The 19,215-nt window shown below is 44.7% G+C and overlaps 1 protein-coding gene across 2 annotated transcripts in view; it reads right to left on the bottom strand.

The window, feature by feature from the left end:
- Positions 1–459: 459 nt before the first annotated feature.
- Positions 460–19,215, bottom strand: part of ISM2 (isthmin 2) — a 31,863-nt gene continuing 13,107 nt past the window's right edge. The window contains exons 2-6 of one of the 2 annotated variants that reach the window (XM_077323340.1): positions 11,284–11,547; positions 9,726–10,074; positions 8,758–8,898; positions 7,294–7,371; positions 460–5,373 (exon numbers count right to left, since the gene is read on the bottom strand). In XM_077323340.1, the coding sequence (XP_077179455.1) occupies positions 4,856–5,373; positions 7,294–7,371; positions 8,758–8,898; positions 9,726–10,074; positions 11,284–11,547 (1,350 nt within the window). In that variant the 3' untranslated portion in view covers positions 460–4,855. The remainder of the gene's footprint in view (positions 5,374–7,293; positions 7,372–8,757; positions 8,899–9,725; positions 10,075–11,283; positions 11,548–19,215) is intronic. The other variant, XM_077323341.1, reaches the window with a different exon arrangement.

A 19,215-nucleotide genomic window follows, 5' to 3' on the forward strand; every position in this document is an offset into this window, starting at 1 on the left:
ATCTGGAGAGCCAGGTTTGATTCACCACTCCCCGATATGCAGCAAGCTGGGTGACCTTGGGCGAGTCAGAGCTCTCTCTCCCTCACCTACCTCACAGGGTGTTTGTTGTGGGTGTTTGTTGTGAAGAAGGGAAGGCAATTGTAAGGCGCTTTGAGACTCCATCTGGTAGAGAAAAGCAGCATATAAGAACTCTTCTTCTTTTACAACTGCTATTGGTGGCCTTCACTTCCACAGAAAAGCATCTACTGAACTCCTCAGAGACTCCTCAGAAGGTTTGCCAATTCATGAAAAAGGTAGGTTATGATACTGAACACAGACAAACCGTGATTAAGAATTCCAGTTCGTAATCACCCCTGCAAGTTCTGGACATTAATTGCCTTCTGGATATTAGTTGCAGACTTTAACCAAAAAATGGTTCCTAGCTTTTCATTCTTGAATAACCGAGGCAAGGGCTTGTAATAGATTAACAATAGAGTTTATTCATAAGAGACATTTGCAATCTTGCTTCCCTTTTGGCACTTCACAAACATACATCCCCCAAAAGTGAGGCCTCATTCACCAACACAATATCTCTCCATTCCTTCAGCTATCACAACCAATAAATACTGTACAAGGGAAAGATTGAAGACAGTGGAACAGCTTGGATGGGCGAACCAGCTACAGATAAGCATCTGTCCAAGTTCTTTCACCCACACCTTGAACCACATACATTCATTCTTCTTTGGAAAACATCAAAAAGGTCTCAGTTCTTACCAAAACCTGTTCCTCTTTTCCACATGGAAACAGGAATACCATAGGAAAGATTGATTTCTACCTGACCCAGCAGCTCCCCTCTGAGCAGCCCCCATCCCAGACATTTGTGCTCTGTAAGCAAATATCTGGATGTCCTTTGCTCTGAAATTCACCCATCACAATCAAAACCCAAACACCACATAGAAAAGGAGGGTGACAAAGCTTTCTGGGTCCTTACTGAATGAGCTAATGATGGATCCCTGAAACAGGGCATCAATTAAAACCGTGTTATCCCTTTCAAACCAAACTAAACCTTCCAGCAATTCATAAGCAACTCATATTGGTCACCAACATACACATTTTGAAATAAAGTGCTTTCATCTAAAGTCAGAATAAAAGTGATCTCATAAACGCCATTTTGTAGAACTATATATCTATATACAAACAGTGTAGTGATATAGCAATATTTTTTTTGTGGATGGAGTGACATACAAAAACCTTTATAGCTTAAATAGAAATTACTGGACAGAATCTTAGTTACATGGTATAAAAATAAACACTTGCTGTTTTAATACTCACTCAAACGTGACTACAAAGCTCAGGGGCGGGGGCAGCGGGAACGAAGGTGCATGTAGGAATAATGGCATCTGATACGCCAGAAAAATGATCTGGTTCTTACAGGCATCCATGACCTAGAGATGGAGGCATTCCTGCAATTCTCTGCTTAATATACAAATGAGTCAGCTAGGGAAAGATTCTGATTCGCAGCTGTTATATGTAAATGAGGTCCACTGAAACCATAAGGATGTGTGCCTTGATTCCGGAAACACTAAATGGAAGCAAGAGTGTAAACCACAACTATCTTCCTTAGTCTACTTTTATGCCCACTGGGGGAAACATATTGGGGAAATATATATATTTCCCCTCATATGGATAGTTACAGAAACTCCTCTTCCACATGATTTTGTGTGTGTGTGGTGGTGGGGGGGGGGGGTTGCCTCAAATTGCAGCCTTGACTGCTCAGCCGAGGAAATAAGAAAAACCCTCTAAAAGCAGCCACAGGACTGCTCATTAGGTATACTTAAGCCCTAGCTCACACATGCAGGGAATGAAGTGGCGGATACCTGAAGCGGCAGAATGAAGTGGCTGAGATCTTGAATGCGACAACAAGGTCTAAGACTGGATATTCTCAAGGAAAGGGAACTGTTCCTCTGAGTACAGCCCAGAATAAGTAGGATTTTGGGATGACAATTGTAAAGGATTATATCTATTTGTATCTAGGATTGTATCTGTTTGGTGCCACTCAACCAATTAGAGCTTTTAGAACCCAGCTACTGGATCCCAGCCACCCATGAGCATGTGTCCAGGCTATTGCTCCAAGGTGATATGGAAGCTAAGTAACCGCAGACAACTAGTAACTGGTTTCATCCTGTTCCCCTATCTTGTCTTCAAAAACTGAAGAGTCTCTCTCCCCCTGCCACAAGGTTCACTCGGTGTCTTTGAACAATTGCTGCCTCTCAGCCTAACCATTCTTGCAGAATAGTTGTGAGGATGAAATGCAAGAGGGTTGAAGGATGCAGGTTGCCCCCAAGCTCCTTGGAGGAAGGGCAAGAAAAGTGGGTAGGCAGCCCTATTGTATTGTTTCCCATTTTCAAATTCCTCATCTTGCATCTCACATAAAAATAAAAACCCAAACTCTCTGATGCACTTGAAAATTAAAAATACAGCCACATGTAATGCGCATTGCGCTAAGGGCGGGTGAGTTTTTAAAAAGTGATAAATATTTGAGATCCGGGGCATAGAGGTGCCAAGGAGCCTAGCCTAAACTATGCATATCTCAAAGACAGTTCCAGGTCTCAGACGATGCTGTTCCTTTTGATGAGCCACTGAATGCAGTAAATGCCAATGGCTGAGGCTTCTACTGGGAGGGAAAGCAGATGAAAGAATGTTTGAGCAGCCCATATGGCAGGGGTAGTCAAACTGCGGCCCTCCAGATGTCCGTGGACTACAACTCCCATGAGCCCCTGCCAGCATTCGCTGGTAGTCACATTGACTACCCCTGCCATAGGGTATCTATAACCTGTAAGATTCTTTAACTAGGAACGCCCCTCAGACATAGAAATCAATCCATTCACTCCGTGGCCACTAGATGTCAGAACAGAACCACCCCCCAATACAGCAGCACATGGACGACTTAGCCAATGCCTCAAGAAAGCCAAAGTTTGAGGAGAAAAAAACAGCACATCATTAACAGTTAAAAAAACTGGGTTGGGGGGTGGGGAGGTTTACTGCTATGATTGTGATGTCCCAAAGCTGGTTTTTTTCATGGTGACTCATTTTAGGAATACTACAAAATGTGAGGCTTGCCACATAGAACTTAGCCATGATTGCCTTTCATATTAACAGAATCCTGCCAGTGCTTTCATGTTAAGAAACAAGCTCCCAGTTTTCATGATGCAAAGAAAATACAAATCCCGTGAGAGGTGGTGTTTCCATTGCCAGAGAATGACAATATGGCTGTACAGAGTCTGGGACTGCACACAAACGGGGGAAAAGGTTGTTCCTGGGTACATAAATGGCCAGTGAAATATTAGTCTGCAGTGTTCAAAACGATGATCTAGTTCTTACAGGCAATGCCCAGTAATAACTCGCAAACAGGTGTTTGAGGGGAAGGAGGATAAATAAGATTTCCACTGGTCAGCAAGCAAATTAAATTTGCACAGCCAATTGGGCCGTGAGCTGGAGGTCTCTTCTACACTGCTGTGGTGCTCATCTGTCTCTCAAGCACAGCTCCCAGTTCCTGCTCTTTCTCCTCTAACACATTTCTTGTTGCCCAAGTGTTCCCTGTCACTGCCCCCCTCACACTGACCATGATAAAAAGGACTGGATCACAAGATTCCACATCCCCCACCAAATAAAATGACAAATGGAACCAAACCAAAAGCATGAAGGTAGATCTTCCCCCCTATGATGGTGGCTCTTCAGTGATGCAAGAAAGCCATAGATGGACTCTTGCAACCCAGCACAGGATGCCCTAATCCCAGAGTGACGTTTCTTGAACACATAACCAGGTCAAATCACCTGTACAGCCTGTACAGGCAGTCCCTCTCCTGGAGCAGCTGCGTTCATTGGGAAATTCTGTTTTGCCAGGGGCATCTTTCCCAAGTGTTCCTGACAACTAGGTTAAGGACAAGGACAATCTTTTTATTTTTATTATGATTATTATTGCATGGTGTTTGAGACAAGAAACCTGGCTGAAGCCCCTAAGCTTTCTTCTCCCTGGTGTTACTCACAGGGGTACACTGCGGTTTCCCAGGATTTCTGGTTTCACATATATTAGTTGGTGTTCTACTCTGAAGTAAAGGGAAGAATATGAATTGAAATACTTGGCGATTTCCTCCCCCCTCCCCTCACTCAAGTATAAATTTTAGTGGCTGTGTTTTCACACCCATCCCAGAACTTGCATTTCTCCTGATCCTCCCAAATTGTGAGGAATGTAAGTAATGGGGAAGACCCAACCCTCCCTCTTCCCTGGGACCAACTCAGGTTACAGAAGTTGGGAGATAGTCGGAAAGCCTCCCTTTTATCTTAAACATAACTTTAGGCAACATCATCCCTCCCAAACCACATTAGCTGGTTAGGGGAAGCCATCAGACACAAAACGATTTTGAGCCACAAGAACATGCAAGTCTGCTTTGCAAGAGTGTCACAATTGCAGTGCAAAATAAGTGAGGTAGGCCTTTCTTTTAAGACCAGCCCTTCACCCGACATTGCTAGCACCCTTTTCCACTTCCCTGGGCTCTTCCCAGAATCCCAAGAGACAACTGGCTACTGAAAACTCTCTGGAGTGAAAAGAGAACCCCCTTTAAGCCAAATGGACAGTGGCAATTGCTGGAAAAAGATGGGCACCAGGAAGTCAACTGGAGGCTGTCACAGAAGAGACATAACAGCTTTCCTACAGGCTGCCTTGTTATCAAGAGAATGAAAAGTAAGGGAGAACTGCAGCCACCCTGAACCAGGGGCCTCTGCTGATGTAAAAGGGGGAAAACAAACCTGGTCCTGCTATGTCCTGTTTGGGTGGGAAATTGAAACTGTTGACTCATGGACCCACTTTCTGTCTATGCTAATACTCCCTGGCCTCTTGTAGCTGAGAGAGGTACTCGTCCTCTGGAGGATTGTCAGCACACCGATGACCATTATTGGGAGGCCGCACGGCATGGTACCGGCTCCAGTCTCCCTTGCAGAGGATCCAAGGCAGCATGTCCACCTTGTAGTGAAGCTCTGGGGAGAACTCCGTGCTGATGAGGTTGGGAGCACCAGCCCCCTTGCCTCGGGTGATCAGCTTGGTGTTCTCGTCATAGCAGCAATGCTGGGCAGCCAGTGTGGTGCTGTCCAAGGAGAGCATGGAGCGCAGGCAGAAACGGGCAGTGGGCTTGTAGATGTCCAGCCGCTCCTTGGGCCCGCTGGCATCCCGCCAGCGAAAGTTTTTGCCCTGCTGCTCGTCTCGCAAGTTCACAGCACTGTACACGGCTTCCAGCGGATAAGAGCAGGGACAGCTGGGCAAGTCCGAGAGTACTTTGCTCAGGTATTTATTGAGGAAGTCGCTTTTGCAATTCAACCACTTTTCACAGCTGTCCACATCTAGGGAGAGAAAGACAAATCAAGAGGCTATCAGCAGGATTACTTGGACCAGGACTATCAACACTTGGGGGCATTGGTCCCCCCCCCCCCGTAGCCTTCATACCAGGAATTCTCTCATGGAAGGTGGATGTTTGATAATAGCAGGGCCAAGCAGAAGTAATCTGGGGGAGATGAAAAGGAGGGCCGGATGGTAATGAGCTAAGGCACTGAACAGTGAAATGGAAGGAAGTTGCAGAAGGAGAAAAGAAATGGCTTAAAGTGTGTGGAGAACTGTGTTCTCACAACCGGAGGGGAAGCAAGCAGGAAACAGAGAGAGAAACCTTATTTCCACAGTTCTGCAGGGCCTGCAAGAGGGAGCTCCTCCACCAGGCATTCGCTTGAGGCCAACCAACTCAGAACACCTGCTGGTCCCCCCAGACACCCTTCCCATGGCTGAAATAACAAACCTCCCAATGTTACTGTTAACTGTTATTCATATGAGCCTCCGGGGAAGGCGGTATGTAATATAATAAATAAATAAATATTATAAACGTGTTATTATAAATGTAATCTTTTGATGTTTTATTGAAAGTTGCTTGGATGTTACAGTCTGTATAATGTTGCATGTAAGTTATTTAATGTTCAATGTAAACTGCCAAGAGCTGCAAAGAAATGGGCAGTATAGAAATCTAAATAAATAAATAAATTAGAGACAATAAAAGGAAACATCCATCTTGGAACAGAAGCTTGTATTAAAGCAAATAGTAGAATGGACGTACAACTTCTGCCTGAGGGTGGAGACCTCAGAGAAAATTACATCAAAAACATGCTGCTGATTGTAAACTAGAATAACAGAGGCAAGTCAGACTGGCTTTCTTCTTGCTGTACTCGTGTGTTTTTTTGTTCAAGCTCCACCTCTCCCTTTTAAAATGGGAGATCATTCAATGCTGTGACCCCCACCTCCAGGCTGAAAGGGTATAGTCCACTGCATTACCTCAGCATTCTACCAAACATTTAGCTGAAGTTTTATTCATGCTGAAGAAGAGTGTACAGGTTATAAGCACATCACTGGAGACCCTGCTCCACATTTTACAATGGGAAATTTCTTTCAACTGTAAGATACTTTCCCTGGCTCACATCCAATCGTCCATACACAGAACACAGAGTTTTCCATTTCCCTTTCCAGTCCTGCAGTTCCTTCTGACTGCAAGAGAGATGATTTCTGGGTATGTGGGACCCATGCAAAGGAAAATCCATACAGTTCAGGAGGCCAGCATGATGCAGTACAAGGGGGTGAAATGGCTCCCCGTCCCTAGTCTTGCCCCTAAACCTGTGCCATTCACCCATGCTGGTTTCAGGATGGCAGGGATGATCTTTCTGGGGGTTTGAAGAGTCTCTAGGAATGGAGAGGAATGTGAAATCTCTGTGCTCAGGTGGTTGAATACTAGCAAATGACACAAAAGTGCATGCCTGGTTCTCATCACCCACATAGGGAGGAACACGAGTTCTTCTGAGTGTAATGAGGTTTCACTGGATACTTTCAGAACACAAAAGCCATGAGCAAAGTCCTTCACTTTAATTTTGTACCATCGATACAAATTATACAAACAATAGGTTGTCAACAGGAGGAAGGAAAAGCTAAATTGAAGCTCCACCACTGGAAACCTTCATGAGCCCTCCGGAGAATTCACCAGACATTGTCCACAAACTTTTCAGCCTATCTTAGTGACCCTAGGTCTTTAAAAATGGAAATGAAAATGTTAAGGATTCTGAATTCTACAGCCCATAAGAAATGCTGTCTCCCCACCCCAAGCCTGTGTGGAATTGCTGAATATGCATATATCCCTGCTGGTATCTCTCTTCGTTCACAGGGTGCCAAGGGATTCTTTATCATAAACAATACCACCTCCCCTGGTCCTAAATACATGATTTTTTTCTGACCTGAGTTTAAGATATCTGTAGCATTCTCAGCTTCAAATGGCGGCTCTTCAGTGGTGAAAGCCAACTCCCCATCTGCTCCTTGAGAAAAGCACAAAAGCAACTGGTCAGGGTGAATCTCAGAGGCAGAGCAAAATCTGAATACTCCATGCTAGGTTCTCAGGATGCTAAAGCCCTTTTCTTCTGGGAGGAAGGAACTGTTGCTATGCAACATGGGGACTTGTACATTGGGGAGGAGAAAGAAAAAAATAAGGTTGCATTTTTGAAAGTGGAAGCCAATTTGAAAATTGTATGGTAAAAATGTGGGATAAGAATGTAATAAAGTACATGAAACAAAATAAGCCTTCCAAGAATGGGCAAATTCAACCTGTAAACGTCCAACAACTTTGGAGGGATTTAAAAAGGTAAAGGTATCCCCTGTGCAAGCACCGGGTCATGTCTGACCCTTGGGGTGACGCCCTCTAGCGTTTTCATGGCAGACTCAATACGGGGTGGGTTGCCAGTGCCTTCCCCAGTCATTACCGTTTACCCCCCAGCAAGCTGGGTACTCATTTTACCGACCTCGGAAGGATGGAAGGCTGAGTCAACCTCGAGCCGGCTGCTGGGATTGAACTCCCAACCTCATGGGCAGACAGCTGCCTTACCACTCTGCGCCACAAGAGGCTCTTTTGGAGGGATTTAGGGTTCCGTTAATCTTCAGCTAAAGCCTTCATTAATGGTTGTATGCCGCATTCAAGTTTTTAATGTTAGCCAGAAAAATTCATTTTGAAGAAAACATGTACCAAAACAAAAGTGGAAGCAGAGTTTTGCCAAACCCCTGTGTGTTATCCTGTTCCAGATCATTATCTGCAAGGAACAAACACTTGATTTTGATCCACTGTTGTGGTTTGTGGCTTTGCCCTGATTTACTCCACGTACCAAGAACCTGAGAAAAGAAGCTGATTATTGGAATCAGTGACCGATGATTTAAATGCCACAAGAAGCATGATCACACTGATCCCAGAAGGGACATCTTTATTGGAGGGTCTGGGCATCAGTGGTTAGGTGTCCGCTTTATACACAGCAAGTTCAATCCCCGGCCCTGCCTGCAGTTAAATGTTCAGCTATAGTGGCTGAAGAGGAAAGGTCTGCTGAAACGCCTACCCTTGATACACTCAGTAGAAGGCAACTTCAGGTGTTCAAATCCTCTTTAGGTTAGACTCAGACAGGAAAGGCAGCAGAGGCTGCCTTTCAAGCAGTGATCAAATAAGAGGCACAAAGAGAAGGAAGGTGCTTCTAGTACTTGAGATTTGAGACAGCATTGGACATTGGTCAGGAATTTGCCGTTTTTGTACTGGGCTCTCCCTTCTGTCCTTCCTAAATGTTTGGAAAACAGTACGATTCTCCTCCCGCAAAATCAAGATAAACCCACCCCCCGCCCTTAAAAAAAAAAAGTGGCTGCATGGGGAAGAAGAAGGAAAGGCGTACCAGGGCAGCGGTGCAGGTCACAGGTTCTGGACTCTGTTGCTGTACAAGCATAGCCACAAGACCGGGTTCTCTTCTGGCTGCCACTGCCGCAGGTGACACTGCAGGGGGACCAAGAGCTCCACTCCTCTTCATCTTCATAGTCTGAGAGAGGAAAGGAGGACAATGGCACACAGAGCCTGAGAAGACCAGTTTGGGGTCACTACTTTAATGGGGTCACTACTTTTATGTAATGTAATGTAACATGACGTAACGTAATGTATATATATCCTTGAGTTATGGTCACTTCACATCAAAGTTGGAGTCCAGTGCCATCTTTAAGACTTCATGCTTTACTATCCCCCTCCCCTGTAGGAAAATGCATGCATACTCTACCACATGGAAAATGGGGCAAAGGTTCTTTCTGCACAGGTACCTGGCACATTGCACAGGGGCTATGGATCCAGACATGAAAACACTCACACATAGGCAAGTTATATAAGGCAGTGGGAGATCTTTGAAAGGATCTCCTAAACACGTGTTTACAATAATAGCCATGGAAGTACCCTTGCCCTGTGTAATTTTTCTGAACTCAAACACTTCCTTCCCCTGCTGCTCATTCACAGGTGATAAACAAGTTACCTGAAGGTTTCTGTTCTATTTGCTCCTCACAGAGCAATAATATCCACAGAGCAGCTCTTAACTATCAGCTTCATAGATGACAGACTCACAAGAATTCTTGAATATATGTATCCAAGATAGAAAGCACATGAAACTTACAAGGCATACAAGGGATATCTAATAATTTCACATGCCAGATTAATTCTACTGACTAGGTCTAGGATTCTGAGTTTCATGGGAGCCGCAGAGAAAGAGAAACTACCAGGGGTGCTGAAATCCAAGTACTTCTTTTGCTCTACTGAAAAGACATGTTCTTCCTCTTCCCTGGTCTGGCTCTACAAGCCTAATGTGGGTGGTGAAAAGAAGCTCACCATAATTGTACTTCTCTTTAAAGATCCAGTTCTTCTGATTGGGCCACCTCTGGTTCCAGTCCCCTCCCACTCCACTCAGAACCGTCTCCTCTTCATCGTACTCTGATGTATAGTCTTCTTCCTCCTCTTCCTCCTCCTCCACCTCTTCCTCCTCCTCTCTGTTCTTTATATACAAGTTGCCATCTTCATCCCTCTCCTCTACAGGATCTGTGTACTCCCAGAAGAGGGGCCAGAAGAGGTCTTTGTGAGACAGCCATTCAGAAGAAGTCAGGGACCAGTCATTGCTGGTCTCCTTCAGCAGGTCCATTTCCATCTCAGCCTGAGGGTCATTTACTACTTCTATGGTTACCTGGAAGCCAAGATATCAAGAAGGAAAGTTTCAGAAGCAGGATAAGCAGAAGCAAAATATTACACTGAGGGAACCCCTTTAATGGCCACAAAATATCTCATCTGCATAAATCTTCATATAGTTGGCCATCTTACCAGTTCAATTTTCTCCCTTGAATATTGGTTTGTTAATAAAAATGTGCAGCCGCTTCTCCAGAGAGCCCTTGACCAAACCACTTTATCTTACAGATCTCTTAATCCTACTTTCCACAAGGCCTCTCACCTTTTTATCCTCCTCCCCCTGGAGCAAACTGTCTCCAAGAGGTGGATGACATCCAACTCTTTTTTCCATCAGATTCAGGCAAGGATCAATCCAAAAGACAGAAAAGCTGCTAGTCAGTAATATGGCTGGCCAGCTTATTCTGGAAACAGGTACCTGCCCCGGGGAGAAGAGGTTTGCAGCTGGGAGCACATATTAAAACCATGGCTGCACATGAAAGCACACATATCCCCTGTGGTACGTACCATTTTTTAAATCACCATTGGCTGTTGTGTTAGCTGGAGTTGCCTACAGAAAAAAAAGTGTCCTATCCCTTTAATAACAGCTTAATGGGATGTTACTTACCTTCATGCCATGAAAAGCTTCATTACACCTTTATTACAGGGACAGAATACCTTTTCTACATGTCTATTAGCAGTGTTACTCCTTGGTCAAATTAAGCCCAGCAGCATCTGTCTCTGGGGCTTAAGGCTAGATCACATAATTCATATCTTCATAAACATGAGGCCAGTAAATAGCAATTGGCCTATGGCAAGTAAGAACTGCCCCCAACCTACCAGGAAACTTTTTATGAAGTGGCTTTCCTTTCCCTCTTTCAGGATTTGGATGGCCTACCTCAATACATGCAGCAAATAGACTAGTAAAATGATTAGAGTTAGCAATTTATATGAATGTATATGCAAGGCTTATATAGACTATTATGTGTTCCATCCAAGACATCAACTCTTCATAAGAATATGAAAGACACAAGTAGTGCAGAATGCTTTGGCCAGTTGTCTTAATGGGCACAGAGTCTTGAGAAGACTTTGCAATGACACTGCTCAGAGCCTTTAGTGCAAAGATCAGGTTAAAGCCCTAAACAACTTTAACATATTTAAGATGATGCAATCTCTTCCACATCTGAATGCAACTGCTAAGACTGACCAAAGCCCCAATAATTCAGAAGCTTACCTGTATGTTTGGGTTCTGGGCACTCAAATCCACATTAGCTAAACCCGGCAGGTTCTGTAAATCCAGCACAAAAGGTGTGCTCTCTTCCTGGATTGTACCACCAGGCTGAAGTGACGCCAACTGGTTCCTTGTCACATGCTGTGATGGCCAACGGCGTTTATGCCGGCGTGGCATGAACTGTCCGTTTTGCCTGAGGTTCCGTACTCTGTTAGACTGTGGAATCTCCTCTTCTTTGACTGAAGAAGTATCTGATGAAGTGGAGATCTAGCAATGAAGGACAATAATAGAAGTATTGGCACAGCTAAAGGAGGTGTCCAGCAGCTCCCCTTATATCAAGGCAGAATGCAACAGACATCATTGCTATGGTTTCCTCCTCTGCAGTCCTTATAGAGCGGGTACATTTTTGCATTATGTGGTTTTCTCACAGATCACAAATGGTCCCTTCATGCCAAGGAGAAGATCTGGAAACAAGGGCCCACGATGCGTTACCACTTGGCTGCTCCAACTGCAATTTGAGAGCAGCCCCCTCACATAAAAGGACAATGTTCAAGCATTTATAATACTTCTAAATTGCACATTCACCCACAGGTGTTCCCCATTTGCCTAACCAAGCAGGGAAATATATTAATTTTCAAAAGAGGAGTCTTCCTTGAAAGTCTTAAACTTGGGGTGAGGGGGACAGTAGCATAAGCTTGTCTCTTCAGCATTCCAACTTAACCTATTTCGCAGGCTGAACTCCTGACACCAACTTTGTTTAGTGAGTGCTCTAAACTAGCTAATACTTGGCACAGTCTTAGGGTCTAAAACACATATTACACTGTGCAATTTGGATAAAGGAGGGGAAAACCTTGCCAACTGTTTTCTAAAAAGCCTGGCTAATATGCAGTGGTATTCAAGCAGGAATTTTTTGATTGTTCGCAAGAGGGTCAGTTGTACGGCCATCATGCCTGCTAGCAGCTCAGAGCAATTCCTGACGTGCAGCCTCCGTTCTCTAGGTTCTTTCCCTATGTGCTATTTCCTTTCACTGCAGGAGCCCAAAATGTTGTTGCAGGATTAGCAAAAAGAGGGATGCTGCCCTCCCACTCTCAGATACGGAGAACCACTATTACCTGCAATTAAGGCCTGATGACTTGGGAAGGGCTCTGCCCCCCTACCCCACTTTCATCCTGACCGCTGGAGCACTTCAAAGGGAGCTGGAGCTGGTCCTGACTCACATGAGCGCACACACAAGGCATCATCAATGGGTTTACAGGGCTGCACATCAAAGACCTACAGCCTGTCTTTCCCTCCCACAGTGAAAGGAAGAGAAAGCAGCAGGAAGACCGCTGGTCCCCTTGGTGGGTTTTATTAAGAAGCCAGGCACGGTGGAAAAGGTTGCAATAACTTTCCCTCCCACAAAAAAAGTCTTGGAATATAAAGCAGAAGGGAATTTGATTAGTTCAGTCTTGGGGATCTGGCATAATTTCTCAGGATAGGGAGGCCTTGAGAAAAGCAGTGAAATTGCCAGTGGGATTTTCTGAATTCTCATCTGGGCTGGTCAGCAGAGAGAATCCAACAATATTGCCTAATTCGTTTCACCAGCATATGATTTTGTAAGATTCAATGATGGCCTGAGTGTGCTTGGTTACTAGAAAGTAAATCTTACTACAGGCAAGTAAACAAACGGTGATTTACAAGCCTGGCAGTATGAACCACCAACCCAGTGTCAATTTCTTTATGCATGCAAAGTAAGGCCGGAACGACAATCAACTGACCAGTTAAATGTTGCCAAATATTCCATGAAATCGATGGTAACTTTATTTCTTTTAAAACATTTTTGCTTTCCTTTTATTCAACTGGAACGGACAGAACGCAGTCTAACGTTTTTAGGTGCCATTAAAAAAATATATTTACCATTTCTTAGAAAAATTAGTTTCACTGTTTCACAATGTGAACAACTGTGCTCTAGCAACTGGCCTGCTTATTACACCTGCAGATAATTAAAGCCTGAGTTCTGTCATACAAATAGTTAAAGGCTTTCTCACTACTCAAATGCCCAAACACAAAACCTGTCTCCAGGGCATGGTGAATCCAGGTTTCAACATAGAAGATGCAATAAGCCTATGAAAACCTCAGGAAGGAGCTGCGCTGATGCTGATCACACCACTTCAGAAAGGATGCAAGCGGCACTCTGAGAACGTTATGCATGGGAGGGGGTGGGGTGGGGAGTCTGTTCTTCAGCTACAAACATACAGAAAGAGATTGCCATTATAATGGGCTGTTGGGGAAGAAGAAAGTACAGTAGATGCTGGCATGGGTCATACAGGTTTGTTGGGGTATGGGATGAAGTAGGGGCACCTGCCAACATAGGCTGACTGTGAGTTCTGTGAGTTCAAAGGCTTCTGGCACTGGGTAGACTCGGGTCATTCTGTGAAGCATCAAAAGGAACAGAACAAATGAAAACAGAGACTAGGGCACAGCATATCTTCCTGAAACAAAACTCTTTCTGGCCTTAGACCAGCTCTCTAGTAAGTTCCCACGCATTTGGCATGGTGCCCTTCTTGCCCATAATGGGATTAATACAGCTATGACCAACCACTGAGAACAGACCTAATGGTTTTCATAAGGGATGCTGTTCCAAGCCCTCTACCCTTAGAAGAAGTTGGTTATTATATGCCGCTTTTCTCTACCAGAAAGAGTTTCAAAGCGGCTTACAATCCTCTTCCCACAACAGACACCCTATGAGGTGGGTGAGGCTGAGAGAGCCCTGATATTCCTGCTCGGTCAGAACAGCTTTATCAGTGCTGTGGCGAGCCCAAAATGATCCAGCTGGCTGCATGTGGAGGAGGAATCTAATTAGATTAGATGGCTCGCCAGATTAGATGGTGGCAGTCCTAACCACTACACCAAGCTGGCTCTCTTGGTGTAGTGCCTCTCTTCGTGAGGCTCAAGCCTAACTGGGTGAGTGGGCGGCAAAGGCCGAAGACCTTTTGGGTGGGCAAGTGAAGGGAGGTAAAACATGTTAACTCCAGATCTGCTTCCTGCAGATTAAGGCTTCTTGAACCAACCCTTGCTGTCTAGAGGCTGCAAAAAGGTTTCTACATGGCTAGAGAGCAGGGATGGTCAAACTGTGACTCCCCAGATGTCAATGGAAGAAGAGTTGGTTCTTATATGCCGCTAGGAGTCTGAGAGTGGATTACAGTCGCCTTCCCTTTCCTCTCCGCACAACAGACACCCTGTGAGGTGAGGCTGAGAGAGCCTTGATATTACTGTTCAGTTAGAACAGCTTTATCAGTGCTGTGGTGAGCCCAAGGTCACCCAGCTGGCTGCATGTGGAGGAAGAGCAGGAAATCAAACCCAGCTTGCCAGATTAGAAGTTGGCACTCCTAACCACTACACTAACCTGGCTCTTCGAATGAACTGCAAGTGCTTCTCCTCAGCAATTGTGTACTCTTGAGTTCTGCTATGTGCACTGAGAAGAGGAAATGTGATTGTGACTTGGTCTTTGAATGTATCTTCCTATCTATGTATTGCATATATTATTGCATCTGTCCTCCAAAGATTCTCTCCCTCCACTTGATGCTCACCATAACCCTGTAAAGTGACTTTATGGCTGAACTGAATCCGATTTTCCTCGTATCCCGTCATGTGGGTTTCAGAAATATCAGGCCTGGAAAAAGTCCCAGAAAATTATCTTATGCACTGAATATGAACTAATTTAGTATGTTTATTTTGACATATTTAGAAAAGCAGATTTACAAACTGCTTAGTAAAAATGACAATATGGCTCTTTAAAAAATGAAAACCAAGATTTAGGTTTCATAGGCTTGGGATCCTTTGAAATCTTTCTCTCATTTCCGCCTGGCCATGCTGAGTCTTTTCTTACCCACAAGCATTTCCACGTGCACAAGAGCCATGTTTTCCAAGGATCTCTTACACATGCAGGAATGCTAAGGGCGCAGGAAGTGAAGACTCCAGAGAGAAGAACAAGGGGAACTATTTCACAGAAATTCAAGCCATTATTTTGTTATTCAGCTGTAATGCGCGTCATCTTTTAATGCATTAGGCTATGTTGTGCTTTCTAGCTATAAAAGCCTTGTGCTTTAGTAGCCATTAACTAGTTCTAATGATATACGTTTGTCACTTGCACACTAGAATTCCCAGTTTCCCAGCAGCATCAGTTTCATCTCTGTTAGCATCTCAATTTAATGTCAAGTTAAAAAGATAAACAAAACAAGGACTTACACTGCATATATTTCAGTGCTGCAGGCTCAGGTTTCTGGCCAAGCTGCCAGCGTCATTTAAGACAGCAGAAAAAATAGATGTTGAATCAGCTCACAATTAATGCCTGTGTCCTGAGGATGTGCTCGATTTCCAAAATCAACCTGGGCCAGACAGCTGCCCCCAATTGCAGACAGCCATCCTAAGCATCTCTGTCAACTAATGATCTTCTTCACTGACCAAGACCCAGTGGTGTCAACCCCTTCTAGGTAACCTGACAAAAAGCCAATTCCACACCACTCGACACACAGGTGAAGTGGAAATGGGAAGATGATGATAAGAAAGCATGTAGCTACAGGTCAAGGGTCATCATTTCCCAGGGTCTAAGGATGGTTCAGGGATGGTGCCAAGGGCTATAAGTGGAACCCTGGCTAGGTAGGTCATGTCATGGAACTGCTGCCCAACCCTGGTGGCTGTACCTCATAACAGGGAGCAATCAAAATCTCCTTGCCAAAATGCATCTATTAAAATATTCATATTTGCCATTCTTTCAAAGATTCTACTAACAAATTCCAAACATGGCAAAAAATACAATAAAACTGTCCTGAAAAACCATCAACACAAATACCTTACAGAATCTCATCAGCTTTCCCAGTTTGTACGTTCTTCCTCCTCAGCCACTACACTACAGCTACCAGAGTCAGTTTAAGGTAGCCATAGCAGTTATTTGAGACGTAGAGAAATTAAGTTTCTCACACAATGTGCTTATGATTTTCAAAACAAATAATTGGACATTACTTATAGTCATGTACAACATATATCTACAAAACGATGTCTCTAATGAACTCTAAAGTGCTGAGAAGCAAGAGTACAATGCTTTAATTGTTGCTCCCTGACAGGTTTTAGATGCTGCATTATGGAATAGAATCACAGAATCATAGAGTTGGAAGGGGCCATACAGGCCATCTAGTCCAACCCCCTGCTCAACGCAGGATCAGCCGAAAGCATCCTAAAGCATCCAAGAAAAGTGTGTATCCAGCCTTTGCTTGAAGACTGCCAGTGAATACAATTTATGGAGCTTTCCCTTTCCTTTTCCTAACATTCAAGATTCTGGATACACTAGAAATAGCTGACAAGTACTTGCAACAATATTATGAAGAGCTTCAATCCCAGGCAACAGCTACAAGACAGATACATCGCAGAGGGGGCCTCAATGAAACCCACAAGGTCCATCCAATTAACCCTATATCTTGAATAGAACCCAAGTAAGTCAAGCTCTTCCCACCCTACCAAAACCTTCTGAATCTTTGCTTGAAGCAGCTTACAACATATGCAGTCATCATTTTAAAAGTCTATATAAAACCAATGATTACTCACAATCATTTAAAAAAATCCATACTGGTTCAGTCAAAAGCATATTACATCAGTGTATCTATTTCTAAACCATGCCATTGAATGTAAAGAGATGTGAAATAGAGCTAGGGGGCAAACTGGGAGTATTTCTCTACAAACTGGAATTAATCCTAAGCGTTACAGAAAAATAGAAATCTTAAAACAAAAACAGAGAAACAGAATCATAGAGTTGGAAGGGGCCATAAAGGCCATCTAATCCAACCCCCTGCTCAACGCAGGATCAGCCCAAAGCATCCTAAAACACACACATGGGAATTAAAACTCCCCAAATCAACAGAAATGATGTCTGTACCTTTAAGAAAAGAATGTCCATGAAACTCAGTGGCTGTTGAGAGTTGCTAGGCAACCACAACAATATTGCCAAGCCTTCTAAGATTTGGTTTCTGTACAAGGTCATTAAAGGCCAAAACAGCCCTAAAATGTTGCCTCCCAACTCCTCTGGGAATGAGGACTTGTTAGGGACAGGCCTAGAAGCAACTTCTACGAAATCACTACTCGCACAACTCAGCCTAGCACAGCAGCAACTGCACAAGTCAGCTTAGTCTGGCTCGGCCCAGTATGGGCCACTGTGCAATTGGGCCCAACCCACAGCCATGTGGCCTGGCTAGGCTTTTCCCTGGGACATGTTGTCAAGGACTCGGGGAGGGCATCTCACTTTCCCCTGTATACGTATACTACCCCTATACTACGAAGGAGGGGGAATTGAAGACATGGGAGCAAATAAAGGCATGTTCGCTATTTCTTGGGTAGGGGAAAAGGAAGCAGGAAAATGAAAGAGGCCATGGGGGCTGCTAGTGAACTGAAAGAGGAAATACTAGGGAGGCAGGATACAGGGGAGAATAAGATGCCTTCCCCAAGTACTTCTACATCATCCCATCTGTCTCAGTAAAACAGCAGAAAAAATATATTCTATATTAAAATGCAAATATTTATTAAATTCATATGCACATATAAAATATTGAAACGTCAACATTAATCATGCACTATTGCACAAATCCAAAACATATTGACACACTGAAGGGTTGAAACACGTTTGGTCTTTTGTCATTTATCCATGTGTAAATATGATTTGGATTTGTACAATAGTGCGTGACTAATGATGATGTCTTAATATTTTATATGTGCACATGAATTATAATAAATAGTTGCATTTTAATATATATTCTTTTTCTGCTGAACCTTTTAGGTTCCTAGCTTGTGTAACAGGTTTGTTCCCTCTTTTGTTGTTCTCAGTAAAACAGCAGCCAATACAACAAAATTCAGAGAATAGACTAAGAAGCTCAGCCAAAAACTCACCGAAATTAAGCATGCATGTATATGGACTTCCTCTGTTCAACAAGGTGGGTGTAATTAGGCTAGAAGGGTAGTCGTGTTAGTATATTGCAGCAAAATAAAATAGAGCTCTAATAGTACCCTAAAGACTAGCAATATTTCAGCATGAGTTTTCATGCGTAAGAGCTCACTCCTTCAGATGCTATGAAGAGGAAACCATATTCCACGTTTTTCTGAGGAAAATAATTGCAGTGGAGGAGTTGGAGATCTGATGTAAACAGGTATAAGTAGTTTCATATTATACTCCAAGCCAGAGCGAGGGACGGAAGGCGACCTTAAAGAGGAGGCGGGCGGCGGCTCCTCGGCGGCTCCTCAGCGGGTTGGGCTCCTCGGCACGCTGGGCTGCGGCGGCTCCTCAGCGGCAGCTCCACAGTTCCTGAAGGCTGCTCGTCATCATGGCTCCTTCTCGGCGTGGCGTGGCGCTGGCAGGCGAGTTGCTGCCGCGGCAGAGCAAGGCCTCGGCGGCGCGGCAAAGGTCCCTCCGATGATCGCGGGCCGGGCACGGCCGTTCGCTGGGCGGGCGGCGCTGGCGATCGCGGCGCCGCTTCCTCAAGTAATGGCGGCTCTTCCGGTGCCCCCAATCACGGCACCAGCGTCGATCGCGTTGCCGTTGCTGCCGGTGCCCGCAGGTCAGCTGGGTTGGGCGAGTCGCCGTCGTTATTTCTGTGGCGGTGGCCTGACGCGACGAGAGGCGCTTTGCGCCTCTCACCGCATCAGGCCGCCGGGCAGGGAGCCCCCCGCAGCCGCGCTCCCAGTTGCTGGGAATCAGAGGGTCCAATCGGCAGGCGCGAAGTCCCTCCGATTGTCTGTCATGAGGAAGGGTCCAATCCGGACCCTTCCTCATCCTGGACACATCCCGCCCCAGGAGGGCTTACTGTTTTATTTAGTCCGTGGCACCCGCAGCGCCACGGGCGGTGTACAGATAATATAACATATGAACACCAGGAGATGTCCTACTACTACAATGGCTCTCCAGACAACCAAGAT

This window comes from Paroedura picta, chromosome 2 (assembly GCF_049243985.1).
Source record: "Paroedura picta isolate Pp20150507F chromosome 2, Ppicta_v3.0, whole genome shotgun sequence".
Classification (NCBI taxonomy): domain Eukaryota; kingdom Metazoa; phylum Chordata; class Lepidosauria; order Squamata; family Gekkonidae; genus Paroedura; species Paroedura picta.